Genomic DNA, 18,636 nt, shown 5'->3' with positions numbered 1-18,636 from the left:
GTGAGAATCTTCGATAAATAGAGTCGGTCAGAGAGACGTCTAGCTTATTTGAGTCTGCCGACTGTTTTGATGTGATGTTATGTGAATTTACATGACTGAATGATTATGTGATTTTCGTGACGTGTGTCATTATGACCGAGTTATTATGATTTTTTATTCGAGACCTTAGCATTTGGAATTTTGTTTAAGTTTCCAAAGCAAGTATGGTTTATTTTTATCGAGAAATCGAATGATGCCGGTTTATGAAAATTTTTCCGAGCATAATATTTTTTTAAAATTATTTTTCTTCCTACGAAGAGGAATATTGTATATATGTGAGTGCACTAATATGAGTGCTATAATTATTATTGGTCACATGAATATTTATGATGTGGTATTTTATTAGTGAGTGACTCTTCCATAATCTTTGTGATTTTATTTGATCACCTTTCTCACACTTTATTTTAATTTCCCATACCATATGTTATATGCCTTAAATGACTAAGTATGGAATTGAGAGAGTAGAGAATTGAGAGTATGAGATGGAGAGTGTAGAGATTAGAGAGAGATTAGAGTGAGAGAGAGATCATCCATTAATTAGCAAATATTCTCTAAGATTTGCAAATCCCCTTTAAAGATCACAAGATCAAATTCAATCTTGCAAAGCCAAATCTCTCTCTCCCTCACTACAATTTTCGGCCAACATCTCTCTCTCCCTCACACAATTTTCGCCCATCATCACTCATCTCCTTCACCTCACACTTCCACCATTTTCCACCATTAGAGCAAACCTTCGAAGCTTCCAACAATACTACCAAACACCTCACATCACTCTAAAACTTTCCATAAACACTATCTATCCTCTTTTAATCAAGAGATTCCTTGAAGAAGAGCCTCAAAATTTAGAGTGAGAAAGTGTAGACTTTGGTAAGAACTTGGGTAAGTAACCATGTTTTTTCTAAATCTTGTTTGAAAGATGTTGTGTGAGTGTATTCTTGAAAGATAAAGCAAGAAAATCACCCCTCCTTTTCTTTTCCAAATTTTCGAAAAGTGGGTCTTCACCCCTTTCAAAATTTTTCTTTTCTTTTCTTGTTTTGGGGTGAAAAATGAGAAATTATGTGATGTGTATTGATGATTGATGTATGTGTGAAATATATGCTTTGAGATGTGAAACTTTGATGGGAGTTAGTTTACCCAAAAATGGTAACTTTTGAGTCAAAGAGTTAATAGATAAATTGATGATGTAAATGAGTCTATGAGGTGTATATGATGATGATTGATGGAGTAATTTGAGTATATGATGTCAATTGGAGTTTTGATGTGAGTTAGTTTACTAGAATTAGGGATATGTGTATATATGCCCTTATTTGTGAATTGATGGTTTTGATGTGAGATTAATTGGCTAAAAATGAAAGATCTATGAATGGATTAGAGATTTGTATGTGTTTGTAAAAATTTCAAAGAGTTAGTTTAATAAAAATTGGGACTTTCTTGTCTATATGTCTATTAAGTGTTTTGGCTTAAAATATATGTTTTTAAGCATGATAGTAGTGTCTTTGCATGTTTGATTAAGTCTATTGTAGGCTACATAAAATTTTGGATTAGTTTAGTTTGTATGAGTTTTGAGTTTTGTATGATGTGAGTTTGATGCTTGATAAAATGAGGTCAATTTGCTCTATGATCCTTATGAGAATTTTATCCATGTTTTGCTAAGAGTTTTATGTTGATACATGGATTTTTTTTTATTAAAATATAGTTTTTATGATAAAAAGAGAATGAATATGTGAATAAGGAGTTATATGATGTAAATGATCATATTTGAGTAATTTTGAGCATGAGATTGAGAAGAGGATTAAATTGATGCGTTTGTAGAAACGTTTTCCTTGAGATTTGAGTTTATGATGTAAGAGGAGATTTGAGATTGAGTATGATGAGTATTTTAATGTTTTTGAATGTTATTTGAGTGTTATATGTGTTTAAAATGAACTTTGATTGGTTTTCTTTGAAGAAATGTTGAATTGAGCATTTAAGAGTTTGAGATGAGTTTTGGTGATTTTTCGTAGGCTACTGACCTACTGTGATCGACGGGTTGTCGATGTCTAATGGCTTTGAAAATTTTACAGCATGTCCCTACATGAGTCTTGAGCATACCGGTAAAATTTCAAGTCATTTGGACTTGATTTACTATTTTTATAAAATGCAAAACCAAATCTGCACATTTCTACCGGGAATTTCAGAGAACAGGGGACAAAGTCATTCATTTCAGTAGCTTCCTGTGTGATCTAGCTTTCCAAATTTTTATGGTATCAACCTTACTGTATGGGCTAGATATCCACCAAATTTGAGCTCAGTTTGACAACGTTTACTATTTTTCAAAAATCAATGTTTCCGGTTGCTCAAAACTGCCGAATATGGTAGACCGTGGTAAAAACGCCATATCTCCCAAACCACTTGGAGTTTCTGACTCTACTTTTTTTAAATGAAACTAGACTCAAATACCTTTCTTTTGGTATGAGTCTGGAGTCCAGGGGATGTCGGAGTCAGAACGTGTTAAATTTTGAAGTTGAGTCAGTGTGAAAACAGAGCATGTTTTGATTGATGTTTGATTGTATTTCTTATGTGCCTTATGTGATTGTGTTGCCTAAGTGTTTGAATGAGATTAGACGAGTCTTATATGAGAGATGAATCAAGACTTAGAACCATGATTTTCTTGAAACCTATCCTTGGACTTAAGGATTTGAAATGAGTGAAGAGTTTATGTAGAGTTGGTTAAGGAGATAGAATATAATATAGAGCATGAGTTGAGGCATGAGTTTTTGTCGTTGAGTTTCTAATCGGGATTCATTTTATGACATGAACCTTCGATGATGACGATGATCCCTGAAGACACGAGCAGAGCAAGGAAGTAAGTAACTCCACTTTGACGGGAGTTTTGAGTAAGGTCTTCAGGTGGGCAATATTTTGAGTATACAAATATTATCCGAGCTTTCTAAAATGATTTAATGATATAATGATGTTATGAGTTTATCAAATAAATCGAGATAAATGATATTTGAGAACTGTTTGACTTGCCAATTTTTGATGTTGAGCTTGTGTGTTACCCTCTACTGATGAGACGAATTCGGTCCTGCCACAAGCGGGATTTTGTGCACAGAGGTGACTGTGAGCCGTCTTCGGGTCGGCCGGTCACGGTACTTGAGAGGGAGGCCTACTTCTCAGTACCTTTGATGATGAGTAGTGGATGTGGTACATACATGATGAATGTTTAAACTGCGCAGTTACTTATTTATGATGTTGATTATAAAAACTGCATGCACAGATTCATTGATACTAACTTATTTCTGTGTATTGCTGTGATGTGGCAAGCTTCAGACTTATAGCTCTAAGAGCACCTTTCTTGTTTTTCGGCGTTTGCCCACTGAGTATTATATACTCACGCCCTGCATGTATTTCTAAATGTGCAGGCTAAGCGAGGAGTGAGATTGGTCTGGTGCTGGTGGGGGATCGTTAGATGACGTATTTGCTTTATCGTATTTCCTTTTTATCGATAAAGTCTTGATGTGAAGTTACTTTGAATATGAATCAAGTAATATACTCACGGTTGTGTGTCTCCATACATGTAACCGGTTCGCCTTTTGCTGCGACACTCTGCATATTATGTTTCCTTATGAAAAATAAGCTATACCTGTTTTGTTTTTGTTCGTGAAATTCCTGATAATTAAAAAGTTACAACGACGTTGACGATTTTACCCTTGGGTTCAATTAATAATATTTTCCTTAGCATGCTTTGATGTGAGCTTCCGCTTGATGTTCGACCTACTCTTCTATTCCTTTATTCTTTAAAAATAGTCGTATCGATACTCGTACCCCACTATCACTAGTGTCGGGATTTCGGGCTGCGACAGGGTGGTATCAGAGCAGGTCATCTGCTCTGAGTCTATTGCTTGACTGAGTTGAACCTTTGATTACTGGTATCTTTTTAACTTGAGTACTAGTCTAATTTGAATTCTTAGGCTAGTTTGAGAGAGTCAGTTTGAAACGAAACCCCAGCACCCCATCTCCTCCGGCTTAACGAGGTAAGAGGTTGATGTTGTTTCTTATTGCTTTTCTGTTAAAAGCTGAGTTTGGGTTACTAATGAGTTATGAATTGTTTTGATGACGGAATTATTTGAGATGATGGAATCTGATATGAGGCAGTTGATGTGGAATATGAGGAGGAATGTTGAGGCTAGTATAGCCGATGCCCCACCGTACCAAACGAGGACGAGTATGTTGTTGATTGAGATGTACCAAGTAAGTTTCGTCATCCATTTTCTAATGGATATGATGTTTTATATTACAGGATGCCGAGTCATATCGAGACAGCGATGCAGCGATGGTTCAGGGAGTATATCCCGGACGAGGATGACACCTTGGGTGAACTTCTGGCACACTATCACCGACGATGGAGGAGGGCTATTCCCTATGGGATCGATGGCGCGGAGGCCATTACGCTTTTGATTCCACTACTGCCACCTTTGTGGCGAGACTGGGCGACATCTTTAGTGCCCCAGTACGTAGATACTACCTGGTTGGAGGGCATCAGGTACGGAGACCTTAGTGGCTTCATCGCGACGCTGAGCCACCGTTATTTTGCTCATGGCGATCCGCCTTCACCGCCGTATGGAGAGCTTGAGGGACCAGCCCAGGGAAGGGAGCTAGTTGTTGTGCCTCCACCTCTCGAGGAGCCGTTTCTGATGGCACCTCTACCCCCAGCTGATCCGATTTCAGTTTCTCTCGAGTCTGATGATCCAGAGCCGATGGTTTTCGAGCCGTACTCACCTGGGATTGAGCGTGATCCGTTTGCGTTTGTATCACTTATTCCTTCTCCCAGTGCTGATTTCCCGCCTTGGGATTTGACACCGGCGACGACACCGTTGCCATTGCCACCTGTTGAGTCGACACAGCCGATTGTTTCTACTGAGTCTGAGACGCAGCATGTTCCTTCCGATCCATATCCGAGGGTTGCCCCGCTGCCTGAGCTTGGCACTTTGGCCTTCCAGACGTACATGCACCCGATTCTATATTCACCGTACCGAGACGCTCAGGAGGGAGGATCTCGGCCGGCACGCTCCGATAGTGATGAGGAGGACCCCGAGGAGGAGACTCCAGAGATGACGGTCGGCTATGGTTGGACTCAGCCACTGCAGCGTCAGACTACTGCCGATGGAGTTGATACGTGGATACCTATTCCTGAGACACCTGTCTATACTCCGATAGTGGATGAGTCAGATTATGACAGCCCGTATTGATTGAGGCGACGAGCTGGATCTCGAGAGATGATGCCTAGTGATTACGTATGTCTTGTAGACGCGTATATATGTATAGGTGCATAGTTGTTATATATATATATAGGTAGAGAAGCATAGTATAGTGTGTATGTGTGTATAGCATAGATCTATATATGCTTAGTATTTATGATGCTTGTATAGCTAGAGCATCATTTTGGAGTTAGGGCTTTTGTACATAAGACTTTACTTTTGTAAAAGACCTCGAGAGAGAGGCAATTTTCCATATATATATATATACAAGAGATGTTTATGATTAGTGAGTTTCACTATCTTTAGCAGAGCTTTGAGAATGATGATGATGCTGATGCATGATGAAAAATGAGAAATAGAGATTGATGAGAATTTCGAACGATGATAGACGAGAAATAGACTGGATGAGAGTTTTGAGAACTTTGAGATCACAAATGAGATATAGAAGTGAAATGAGAAACGAGGATTTGTATTTTGTAAAGACGAACGGTTAGTTTAGAGATCGATAGTTATATAACTCTTTTTCCTTTTGTAGTATACCTCCGAAAAGAAGAGGGAACCAAGCATAAACCGAGAAGAAGATGAAGAAGATGAAGAAAAGGAACAGAGAAACCAACCGTTGAGATAATACGACGAGAGTTAGAGTTTTCATCGCGATTTAGGGACACGACCCTAATAGGACGAACGTGTTATGGAGACTTCATGGGATGCATAGATACTATTGACCAATAGTACTTTGAAATAGAGGTACTTTCACCGGGACCGCGCGTTTCATCGCTAGAGTAGTCATGAGAGTAGACTTATTGAGTCCCTATCCCGCTTGGTCGTATTTAAATTTTTCTGCATCCATTTGAACTCCAACAGGAGATGAACTATTTCCTATTGAGAAAATTTTTCCAGATCCACTGTGTTTGAGCCTGAGCCGTTTGTGTTGGAAATCCTTGCCCCTTGCTTTAACAGTGGACAATTTATTCATTTTCCACTTAGTGGATTGTTTCTACCTCCAGTATTGATTTATTTCTATCATATCATATCTCAGTTTTTGTTCTAGATTTTGTTCTAGCTTTTGATCTTGCCTTGATTGTAACTTCTTCATTATCCTTGAAATAGCACTGGCTATTATGGAATCATTCCATTACTTGAGCTCGTCTTGTTCAAAATCAAGCATTTTTATTCATCACATCCTATTACCCTACCACATCCGACAAGAATTAGGAATGTCTAGGTAACTAGGATGGTATAACAATAAGAGTGTTTGGAAGAAACACGATATATGGGAGCAGCCATAGAATATAATTATTACGGGACGAGCACAACTTTTCGATTATGGATTTTCTTATATTAGCCAAGTATGCAACAAGCTAACAAATTCGAGGACGAGAAGAAGTGATGCTAAGCCAGAATAGGCAATAGCAGGTTCAAGAAGATCGAGATGATGGGTTAGAGCAGATAATGTTTTCCACGATAGTAGACTGGGATGACGACTAGTATAGATGTAGCATCGTCGTAATAATAGGGGATGTTTTATTTTCGTTACGCCCCGCAATTAGTAAGAGTTCTCGAAAGAGAAAATTTTCTTATATGTCTATATGACGATGACCAGAGAGTCTCTATGCTTGAGTAGAGTTTTGAGCTAATGTTGCATTGATAGACATGAAATATGTCTTTGACGATGAGTTATGAGAATTGAGAAAATAGTATGATGTTGAGTAAGAGTCTTATGATTCGTGAGTTATGAGAATTAGTTCTAAGGTTGATATATGTTCCCTTAGACTTTTACCGAGAAAGAAAAACCGATCGAAGAAAGAAATAGAGTTGATGATATGAGATAAGGCAATAAAACCGTAGCTGAATACGAACGTCAGTTTCGCGACTAGGTCCGGTGTGCCACATATCGAGAAGAGATGAATGAGAAGATGTCAGTTTTGTTTCGATCAGGTTTGAGACAAGAGGTACGAGACGATGTAACGAGTCAGAGTGCGGTTATGTGTACTGAAGCATTAAATAGAGCGTTGGATATAGAACTGGTCATACAGCCAAAGAACGTGATTTAAGCTTCAGCACCCCGAACGAATTTGAGCACGAAAATGTGCAATCCATCCTTTCCTGGATGCGGGCAAGAAGAAAAGAGAAAATGGGACGACCGAAGTCAAGATCCCAAAAAGCCGTGGCAGAGTCAGAATGCGCCACCACAATATCAGAACTGAGACAAACAGCCTTATGTTGGCCCAGCTGCCCCAGCAGCAGTTTTTCAAGGACCGCGAGGGTTATCGACTTGTCGAAGAGCAATAAATTACATCTGAGAGAATGCAAGATGAGACAGAATAGCTGTTACACCTGCGGAAGGGTCGGGCACTACTCGAAACAGTGTTCGAATTGTCAGCAAAGTGGAAGCGGATGACGACCGAGTCAGTTTCAGCCGCAACTCAAGACGATGAAAGGAATCCTACCGCTACCTCCACCACAGCGACAACAGCCAGCCTATCGACCGCGTCAGTCAAGAAGGCAACCACCGGCCCCGCAGGCGAATCACCCTCACCACCAGAGACTGTTCGCGCTTGAGCAGAAAGCACCGGACAAGAATAGAAGAATTTTATCAGATATAGGCGAGTTGAAAGATGTGCCCATAGTATGTTTGTTCGACACTGAACATAGTGCTTGCTCCACAACCTCTACAGAGTAGCCACACCATAGGCAGAATTACTACGGTTTTATCCGTATGCCCTAACTTAGAATTTAAGTTAGAATCGATTAAGCTCGAGATTAGAAATCTGAGATTGATGCATATGTGGTACTTGGATATAAATGTGAGGAATGGACTGGTTAGAAGAAAATCGTGCGAAGATACAATGCACGGAGAGATGAATATATTTTCAGCCATTTGGCCGAGAACCAATTTCCTTCATTGGTATTGTGAGAAAATGGAAGAAGACGCCGATTATCTCGGCGCTGCAAGCAAGAAATCACTTGCGAAGAAAAGATACAACTGCGTACGTTGTATATTTTGAACCAGAAAGATGAATTCGAGGCAAACGTTGACGACGTACCAGATGTGCGAGAGTATAAAAACGTTTTCCCTAAAACTTTACCGGGTTTTCCCCAGACCGACAGCTTGAGTTTACGATCGAGTTAGAACCTAGCGCCGTACCGACGTCGAAAGCGTCGTACAGAATGACCCCCACAGAGTTGCAAGAGTTAAAGCTGCAACTACAAGAACATCCAGATATGATTTTCTTTCGACCCAGTGTTTTTCCGTGGAAGAGCACCAGTTCTTTCTGTTAAAAGAAGGATGGAAGCTTGAGGTTGTGTATCGATTATCGAGAGCTGAACAAAGTAACGTTGAAGAATCAATATCCGTTACCCCGGATCGATGATCTGTTCGATCAACCACGAGGAGCAAGCACCTTTTTCAAAGATTGACATGAGGACTGGGATACCATCAGCTGAAGATATGATCGGAAGATATTTCCGAAGACGGCATCGCGTATGCATTATGGCATTACTATAAACTCAAAGATGTTTGGAAGATATGTCTTTCGGTTTGACGAACGTCCCGACAGTATTCATGGATCACATGAACCGCGTTTTTCGCGAATACCTAGACAAGTTCGTGTTAGTCTTCATAGACGATATCCTGATTTACCCGAAGAGTAAACGAGAACGCAAAGAGCATATGATGATCGTGTTAGAAAGATTTCGAGCTGAAAAGCTTTAAGCGAGGTTAGCAAATGAAAGTTCTGGCCTGAAGAAGTCAATTTTCCCGGCCATATTGTTTCTGCGAGAGGAATTAAAGTGGACCCAGCGAAAGTCCAAGCGGTACAGGAGCGGAGATCGCCAACCACACCGCACGAGATTCACAGTTTTCTGAGATTAGCAGGGTATTATCGACGTTTTATTGAGGGCTTTTCAGAAATCGCCAAGCCATTGACGCACCTGCTAAAGAAAGAAGTCAAGTCCGTCAGACGGACGAATGTGAGCGAAGTTTTCAAGAGCTGAAAAAGAGGCTCACAATAGCCCCAGTGTTAGCTATTCCAAAAGCGGATCAAGAGTATGCAGTTTATATTGATGCATCGAGAAATGGTCCAAGATGTGCACTGATGCAAGAGTGAAGAGTTATAGCGTATGCTTCGCAACAACTGAGATCACACGAGATGAGTTATCCGACGCATGATTTAGAATTAGCAGCCGTAGTGCATGCTTTGAAGATCTGGAGACACCATTCCTATGGAGCACGGTGTGAGATGTACACCGATCATAAGAGTCTCAAATATTTCTTTGAGCAAAAAGATCTGAACATACGACGAAGAAGATGGCTAGAGTTGATGAAGGACTACGATTGTGGAATAAATTATCACCCTGGGAAGGCTAACGTAGTAATTGACGCGTTGAGCAGAAAGAATCAGGGAGAGTTAGGATTTCTCCTTACTCGAGAAGAGAACCTAATCGAGGAATTCGAGAAGATGAATTTGGAGGTAGTAATACCACCACAAACGACAGAAATAATAATTTCTGCGCTGAACGTTACCCCTGACCTACGATCGAGACTGGTCACAGCATAGAGAGTGGATGAGAAGATGGAAAGATTGCGAATAAAGTTTCGAACCGAAAAAGTAGAGAATTATGAAGAGATGTCAGATAATGCCTTTTTGTTTAAAAAGAGAGTGTGTATACCCGATAAAGAAGAGTTGAGGAATGAGATTATGAACGAAGCTCATGACACCCCTTACACCACACATGTGGGCAGTATAAAGATATGCCAAGACTGAAACGACGCTTTGATAGGAGAATAAGAAGCGAGAGAGGGCATCTTTCGTAGAAGGATGTTTAACGTGTTAACACGTGAAGGCGCCACTTTGGCAACCTTATACAATTATACCTATTAGAGACTTCCACAATAGAAGTGAGACCACTTAGCCATGAATTATGGCATCGATTAGCAAAATCGAGAAAAGAAAACTCAACAATTGAGTAATTGTGAATAGATTCTGTTGATGATAGAAACGATGATTATGTGAGTTTTTCCCTATCTCGGGGAGCATGTTATTTTCGAGTTAACAAGAACTCAAACCGAGATATATAGGACCTTATGATATGTATTAGAGTAAATAGGCCATGTAGCCTATAAACTAGCGTTGCCTCTGAGCTTCGCGAACGTCCATGACGTTTTCCATGTTTCTCAATTGAGAAAGTTCGTGTTTAATCCAAAACACGTCATCTATCAAGAAGAGGTGTCCCTGGAACCAGTTTTGAGCTACGAAGAGATAGACCTGATGCTATACTGGACTGGAAGATCCAATAATTGAGGGACGAATCGATTCCTTTGATGAAAATCCAATGGAGATATTATAGTCAAGAAGAATCAACATGGGAAGTTGAAGAGAAGATGAAAGAGAAGTACCCAGAGCTTTTTCCCGAAGAAGAATAACTCAAATTTCGGGACGAAATTTTTTTAAGGGGGGTGGGATGTAGCACCCCGTACTTTTCCTCATGTTGTGAGATAGTGTCTTAACACTAATAAGAGTACCGAGATGTCGAAATACGAGACTACTTTTTTTATGAGTAGATAAGACAGATTGTCTTTTAAATAGAGATACGAGAGAGTAAACCGATGATAGAGTTAGAATGATGAGATTTGAGAAATGAGTTGAGATGGAGATGCTGATTGAATTGAGCTGAGATTTTACTTTATTTCCAACTACCGGGAATAGAGTTACCGGATACTGAATTGTTAAAGATTGACTGTCCTATTAAGAAAAATAGGAATACTGAGTTGGAAATAGAGTCGAGGAAGAAAGAGTGAGAAACCTTGATATATAGAGTCGGTCAGAGAGACGTCTAGCTTATTTGAGCCTGCCGACTATTTTGATGAGATGTTATGTGAATTTACGTGACTGAGTGATTATGTGATTTTGTGACGTGTGTCATTATGACCGAGTTATTATGATTTTTATTCGAGACCTTAGCATTTGGAATTTTGTTTAAGTTTCCAAAGCAAGTATGGTTTATTTTTATCGAGAAATCGAATGATGCCGGTTTATGAAAATTTTTCCGAGCATAATTTTTTTTTAATTATTTTTCTTCCTACGAAGAGGAATATTATATATATGTGAGTGCACTAATATGAGTGCTATAATTATTATTTTGGTCACATGAATATTTATGATGTGGTATTTTATTAATGAGTGACATTACCATAGTTTTGTGATTTTATTTGATCACCTTTCACACACTTTATTTAATTACCCATACCATATGTTATATGCCTAAATTTTGCTAAGTGTGGAATTGAGAGAGTAGAGAATTGAGAGTATGAGATGGAGAGTGTAGAGATTAGAGAGAGATTAGAGTGAGAGAGAGATCATCCATTAATTAGCAAATATTCTCTAAGATTTGCAAATCCCCTTTAAAGATCACAAGATCAAATTCAATCTTGCAAAGCCAAATCTCTCTCTCCCTCACTACAATTTTCGGCCAACATCTCTCTCTCCCTCACACAATTTTCGCCCAACATCACTCATCTCCTTCACCTCACACTTCCACCATTTTCCACCATTAGAGCAAACCTTCGAAGCTTCCAACAATACTACCAAACACCTCACATCACTCTAAAACTTTCCATAAACACTATCTATCCTCTTTTAATCAAGAGATTCCTTGAAGAAGAGCCTCAAAATTTAGAGTGAGAAAGTGTAAACTTGGGTAAGAACTTGGGTAAGTAACCATGTTTTCTCTAAATCTTGTTTGAAAGATGTTGTGTGAGTGTATTCTTGAAAGATAAAGCAAGAAAATCACCCCTCCTTTTCTTTTCCAAATTTTCGAAAAGTGGGTCTTCACCCCTTTCAAAATTTTTCTTTTCTTTTCTTGTTTTGGGGTGAAAATTGAGAGATTATGTGATGTGTATTGATGATTGATGTATGTGTGAAATATATGCTTTGTGAAATATATGCTTTGAGATGTGAAACTTTGATGGGAGTTAGTTTACCCAAAAATGGTAACTTTTGAGTCAAAGAGTTAATAGATAAATTGATGATGAATATGAGTCTATGAGATGTATATGATGATGATTGATGGATTAAATTGAGTATATGATGTCAAATGATGATTTTGATATGAGTTAGTTTACAAAAATTTGGGTTATGTGTATATATGCCCTTATATGTAAATTGATGGTATAATTATGTGAGTTTATATGATTAAAATTGATAGATATATGATGAGATTAAAGATCCATGTGAGTTTATAAAATTTCAAAGAGTTAGTTTAATAAAAATTGGACTTTCTTGTCTATGTGCTTAATAAGTGATTTGGCTTAAGATATGTGTGATTGAGCATGATGTTAGTGTATAATTATGTTTGATTAAGTCTTTTGTAGGCTAAGTAAAATTTTGACTTGAGTTAGTTTATGAGAATTTTTGAGTTTCATATCTTGAGAAGTCAATGATTGATAACATGAGGTCTATTTTGCTTATGACCATTATGTGAAAGTTGTCATGATTTATGAAGAGTTTATATGGATATATGAGTTTTTATTAGAGTTTAGTTGGCATGATAAAAGGGGATTTATATGTGTAAAATGAGTTACATGATGTATGGGGTCAATAATGAATGATTGAGTGTTTTTGAGCATGAGATTGAGAAGAGGATTAAATTGATGCGTTTGTAGAAACGTTTTCCTTGAGATTTGAGTTTATGATGTAAGAGGAGATTTGAGATTGAGTATGATGAGTTTTATAATGTGCTTGAATGTTTTTAAGTGTTATATGTGTTTAGGATGAGCTTTGATTGGTTTTCTTTGAAGGAATGTTGATTTGAGCATTTAAGAGTTGGGAATAAAATTTTGGTGATTTTTCGTAGGCTACTGACCTACTGTGATCGACGGGTTGTCGATGTCTAATGGCTTTGAAAATTTTACAGCACGTCCCTACAAGAGTGTTGAGCATACCGGTAAAATTTCAAGTCATTTGGACTTGATGTACTATTTTTATAAAATGCAAAACCAAATCTGCACATTTCCACCGGGAGTTTCAGAGAACAGGGGACAAAGTCATTCATCTCAGTAACTTCCTGTATGATCTAGCTTTCCAAATTTTTATGGTATCAACCTTACTGTATGGGCTAGATATCCACCAAATTTGAGCTCAGTTTGACAACATTTACTATTTTTCAAAAATCAATGTTTCCGATTGCTCAAAACTGCCGAATATGGTAGACCGTGGTAAAAACGCCATATCTCCCAAACCACTTGGAGTTCCTGACTCTACTTTTTTTAAATGAAACTAGACTCAAATACCTTTCTTTTGGTATGAGTCTGGAGTCCAGGGGATGTCGGAGTCAGAACGTGTTAAATTTTGAAGATGAGTCAGTGGGAAAACAGGACATGATTCGATGATGTTTGATTGTATTTTCTTATGTGCCTTATGTGTTTATGTTGCCTAAGTGTTTTAATGAGATTAGACGAGTCTTATATAAGAGATAAATCGAGACTTAGAACCATGATTTTCTTGAAACCTATCCTTGGACTTAAGGATTTGAAATGAGTGAAGAGTTTATGTAGAGTTGGTTAAGGAGATAGAATATAATGTAGAGCATGAGTTAAGGCATGAGTTTTCGTCGTTAAGTTCTAATCGAGATTCATTTTCTGACATGAACCTTCGATGATGACGATGATCCCTGAAGACACAAGCAGAGCAAGGAAGTAAGTAACTCCGCTTTGACGGGAGTTTTTGAGTAAGGTCTTCAGGTGGGCAATATTTTGAGTATACAAATATTATCCGAGCTTTCTAAAATGATTTAATGATATAATGATGTTATGAGATTAACAAATGTTTTGAGATAAATGATATTTGAGAACTGTTTGACTTGCCAATTTTTGATGTTGAGCTTGTGTGTTACCCTCTACTGATGAGACGAATTCGGTCCTGCCACAAGCGGGATTTTGTGCACAGAGGTGACTGTGAGCCGTCTTCGGGTCGGCCGGTCACGGTACTTGAGAGGGAGGCCTACTTCTCAGTACCTTTGATGATGAGTAGTGGATGTGGTACATACATGATGAATGTTTAAACTGCACAGTTACTTATTTATGATGTTGATTATGAAAACTGCATGCACAGATTCTTCGATACTAACTTTATTTTTCTGTGTATTGCTGAGATGTGGCAAGCTTCAGACTTATAGCTCTAAGAGCACCTTTCTTGTTTTTCGGCATTTGCCCACTGAGTATTATATACTCACGCCCTGCATATATTTCTAAATGTGCAGGCTAAGCAAGGAGTGAGATTGGTCTGGTGCTGGTGGGGGATCGTTAGATGACGTATTTGCTTTATCGTATTTCCTTTTTATCGATAAAGTCTTGATGTGAAGTTACTTTGAATATGAATCAAGTAATATACTCACGGTTGTGTGTCTCCATACATGTAACCGGTTCGCCTTTGCTGCGACACTCTGCATATTATGTTTCCTTATGAAAAATAAGCTATACCTGTTTTGTTTTTGTTCGTGAAATTCCTGATAATTAAAAAGTTACAACGACGTTGACGATTTTACCCTTGGGTTCAATTAATAATATTTTCCTTAGCATGCTTTGATGTGAGCTTCCGCCTGATGTTCGACCTACTCTTCTATTCCTTTATTCTTTAAAAATAGTCGTATCGATACTCGTACCCCACTATCACTAGTGTCGGGATTTCGGGCTGCGACAAGGTGTTCTGAACTCTGATAGGGAAGTCTGAGCACGAGGTGTGCTTAGCAAGGAAATCCTGCGCGAGCTGTGTAGGTGCTGAAATCCTGCGCGAGGTGTGTAGGTAGGGAAACCCTACGCGAGGTGTGTAGGTGCTGAAGAGAGAGTTTATCTTCAGTTCACGGTTTGCAGTGCACCAGGGAAGCACTTGCGGAGTGGATTGTTGGTCTGATCAACCAGCCGTGGATGTAGGAAAGAGTTTTTCCGAACCACGTAAAAGTCTCTGTGTTATTTACAGCTTTCAGTTTTACATTCATAACTGTGTTATTTCAATTGATAAAACTGAATGCTGACTAACTGAAAAGAGAAACCTTAATCCAACTATCTGCTCCACCGAGGCTATTCGAAACTAAGTTTAATTTCCGCTGCGTATGATATCAATCTGACTCACTATCCTCTGATAGTAAGGAAGAGAGATATCATCTTCATCTTTGCAAACACGACTGAAGCCCTTACGTGGATCAGTTAAGTTCCAGTGACTTAACTGATAACTCTTTACTGAAGAGCTTTCAGTATCAGTCGTCAACCCTGTTGGTCAACACTTATTTCGGTTAAACAGGTGTCTTGTTTGCATGTAAAGTTTCGCTTCTATCTCTGACTGAGATCCCTCTGATTGAGGTTTGTAGATAGTCATAAAAATAGCCTATAGGTGTATTCCCCCCCCATACACCTATTCGAGACCCCCCGGACCTAACACGGACTATTTTCGGTTCGGGCCATTCTGACTAAGTTTTTTCCAAGTCAAAAATTTTCAGTCCTAACCCTATTTTTTTATCAGTCTATTTTGGTTGGCTCATCGATTTCAAGCATTTTTGACATCCCTATTTGTAGGTTCAGATATCTACGAGCCATTATTGGTGTTAGAGGCTAGCATTTATACAACAAACTGTTTGAGAAGCGCATGAAAAATAATGGTATCACGCATAAGATTGCCACTTTGTATCATCTCGAACAAGGGGGCAAGTCGAAACGAGCAACTGACAAATCAAGGGCATACTAGAGAAATCAGTTCAACCTTTACGTAAGTATTGGTTCACCAAATTGAATGATGAGTTTCTTTAATTTTACGTTATATAATTGGATGAGAGGTGACAGACCCAATCTTTGTTCAGAGTAATTAGGAAATTATTGCTTTATGTGTGTAACACGAGTCAACGACTTGATTAACCTTATTTGAGAGAACGATTTAAGTTTGCTTATTCAACTGCAATTGATATCGTGCGATTGCGGACGACTTTAAGAGTTAGTTTAGTCGAAACAAATTTTGGTGTCGTTGTCGATGAAGGCTTTAGGTTTTTATTTGTGTTGCTTTATTTTTCATGTTTCTTTTTCTTTTTCTTTTTGTTTTGGTTTATGCTCCTCCCACATGTGCGTTTGATCGGTTTTGTGTTTTTGTTTGTGCATCGATAGACACATCAAAGAGGACGATTCGAGAGATATGCCCCGTGTAGCCATGCTCTGAGTTCAATGTAGAAATTTTTTGGAAATATATCTTGATATTTGGGATTACAGCAACCCTGTAGTTGAAGAAATTCCAATGTATGGAGTTACACAGAGCCAATGCCATGAGGTCATACAAACATTGGCGAAATTGTCCGAACAGATTGAGAATGGGCGCAACTCCAAAATACAACTGAATTCACCTCTAGAGAGAACCATTCAAACCTTCATACAAGCGACCCAATTAGTTATTCAATCGACATATCATGATGTTACGTTTGTAGAAGCAACAATAATATGCTTCGAGACTCAAGTTCGTCAAGTAGTCGGGTGGATGATAAAAATGGTACGATAGATTAAGAAAGAAGATTTAGACGTGGAGACACTAATGTGGCCCAATAATGATAAGGAGTTGATTGTTGATGAGCCAATTGCGGAGATGCTAATGTGGCCCAAGACCAAGAATGTGCCTGTGTCTTTGTTAGATGGCGATGAATTACTCGATTTGTTAGATGAGGATGTGATAGAGTTGGAGTTTTTGGCAAACTTGGAGGAAGATTCCACGGAGATATTAGAAGAGCCTACATTGATCATTTTTTTTATAAATTTATAATATTAAATAAAGAAATTAAAAGGTCGCGCCACAAGGGACTCGAACCCAAGACCTTAGACCTTAGGCATTAACCCCTTACCGCTTGGCCAACATACGCACACAAGTCTATATTGATCATTACCAAGACACTAAGTGATGCTAAGTGTTGTTCGAAAAAATAACACCTTGTAATAGAAAACAAGAACGCGGAAAAAAAAGTGTTGAAACATAGAACTTTGTATTGATTCAGCGTAGGGCTTTGAGAACAAGTGAAACAATGATTGTGGATGATTTTACATTAGGGTTTTACATGTATTTATAGATAGTAACTACAAATTCTGATTGGAGAAGGACTCTTCGCTTGAATTGTACTTGGATTGGACTTCTTCATGTTTATCATGCTTTCTCCATAGCAATCTTGTTTTCAGGCTTGGGCTGGTCGGGAGGTGTTGGGATTTTCGAGTTAAAATGGCCCTATGGGAATTGGGCTCTGTCGGCTCTAGCCAGTGGTGGTTTAGATTAGACAGTGCTGACTTGGGCTCGACAGGGCTGCCTTTCATAGATCTCCCTTGTCCTTGGTTGCTTTCCTCCGATGTTGATGCACATTTTTGTCCTCATCAGCTACTCCCCCTAGTCTAGTGAAAGCATAGTAACTTGGTGTTTTAGCTAGACTAAAGAGGCCAAGCAATGTGATTGCAACACGGTTCTTGGTTTTACCTCTCGTGTTTTACCTTTTTAGAAAAAGTTTGTTGGTGAAGGGGAAATGTCTCGAAGGTTGCAGGGTTGATCCCCCTATAACAGAGCGGATCCCTTCTTTCTGAGTATACAGTGCAGGGCTCAATGAATATCACAGAGAAAGTATTAATCCACGTCCAGGATCGTGCCACGTGCTGTGTCATATTTTAGGTCGTGGGAACCATTCACCTTCCCACGCGCTTTGAATTATATTCGCGATACGTAGAGTCGCCTGTGTTTCTTTCTCCTCCGTTAACTTTGCCACGATTTCTTTGAAACCCTTTTTACCTTCATTTTGAATTTTTACTTTTCACTCTTCATTGTTCCTTTGCTTCTTTGTCTTCCTCAAGCTTTCCTCTACTTTGCTTTCGTTGTTGCCGTCGGTTGAATTTGTTCCTTCATAGTAAGACCTAGTGTCAGGTACCTTTTTTCTTCTTTAGCTCATTTAATTATGCCAAAGAAAATTCCTGATAATAGGATAGATTGCTCTAAACTGCCCCCATCTATTGTTCACAATGCCGAACTTCCTATCTTTACCCGACGTCTGCTTCTCCCTCCTGCTGATTTTACTTTACACGCCCAACCTGAAGGAATATTAAACTGAATTAATACTCGATTTGCCCCGAAGATCGTTTCTTGGAATATTATTAATTTATCATACAACGATTAATCCCTAACATGCTCCTATGAATTTAACAACTGCACGTTGGAGTTAGAAAATACCTGAAGAATTCCTAAGAATTCGTCAATCCGTCGCTGAACAGGTCAGCCAACTTCAACGCTCTGTTTGACCCTTCCAACGACCTCCAATCGTATTTTGTGCAGAAATACGACTTCTTCGTTTTCGAAAGAGC

At 38.8% G+C, this 18,636-nt stretch overlaps 2 protein-coding genes across 2 annotated transcripts in view; both read left to right on the top strand.

The window, feature by feature from the left end:
- LOC131020541 (uncharacterized) overlaps positions 1–18,636 on the top strand; it is a 1,142,091-nt gene that overhangs the window by 340,858 nt on the left and 782,597 nt on the right. The window lies entirely within an intron of this gene.
- On the top strand, positions 2,961–5,404 carry LOC131020535 (proline-rich receptor-like protein kinase PERK14). Its single transcript, XM_057949420.1, has 2 exons — positions 2,961–4,246; positions 4,322–5,404. Exon 2 carries the CDS (start codon positions 4,323–4,325, stop codon positions 5,268–5,270), a length of 948 nt encoding a protein of 315 aa, XP_057805403.1. The 5' UTR covers positions 2,961–4,246; position 4,322; the 3' UTR covers positions 5,271–5,404.

This window comes from Salvia miltiorrhiza, chromosome 1 (assembly GCF_028751815.1).
Source record: "Salvia miltiorrhiza cultivar Shanhuang (shh) chromosome 1, IMPLAD_Smil_shh, whole genome shotgun sequence".
NCBI lineage: Eukaryota > Viridiplantae > Streptophyta > Magnoliopsida > Lamiales > Lamiaceae > Salvia > Salvia miltiorrhiza.
This window is presented reverse-complemented; position numbering and strand designations above follow the sequence as displayed.

What these genes read in the sequence shown, in the direction of transcription:
- LOC131020535 (XM_057949420.1), top strand. Translation starts at nt 4,323, where the DNA reads ATGCCGAGTCATATCGAGACAGCGATGCAGCGATGGTTCAGGGAGTAT.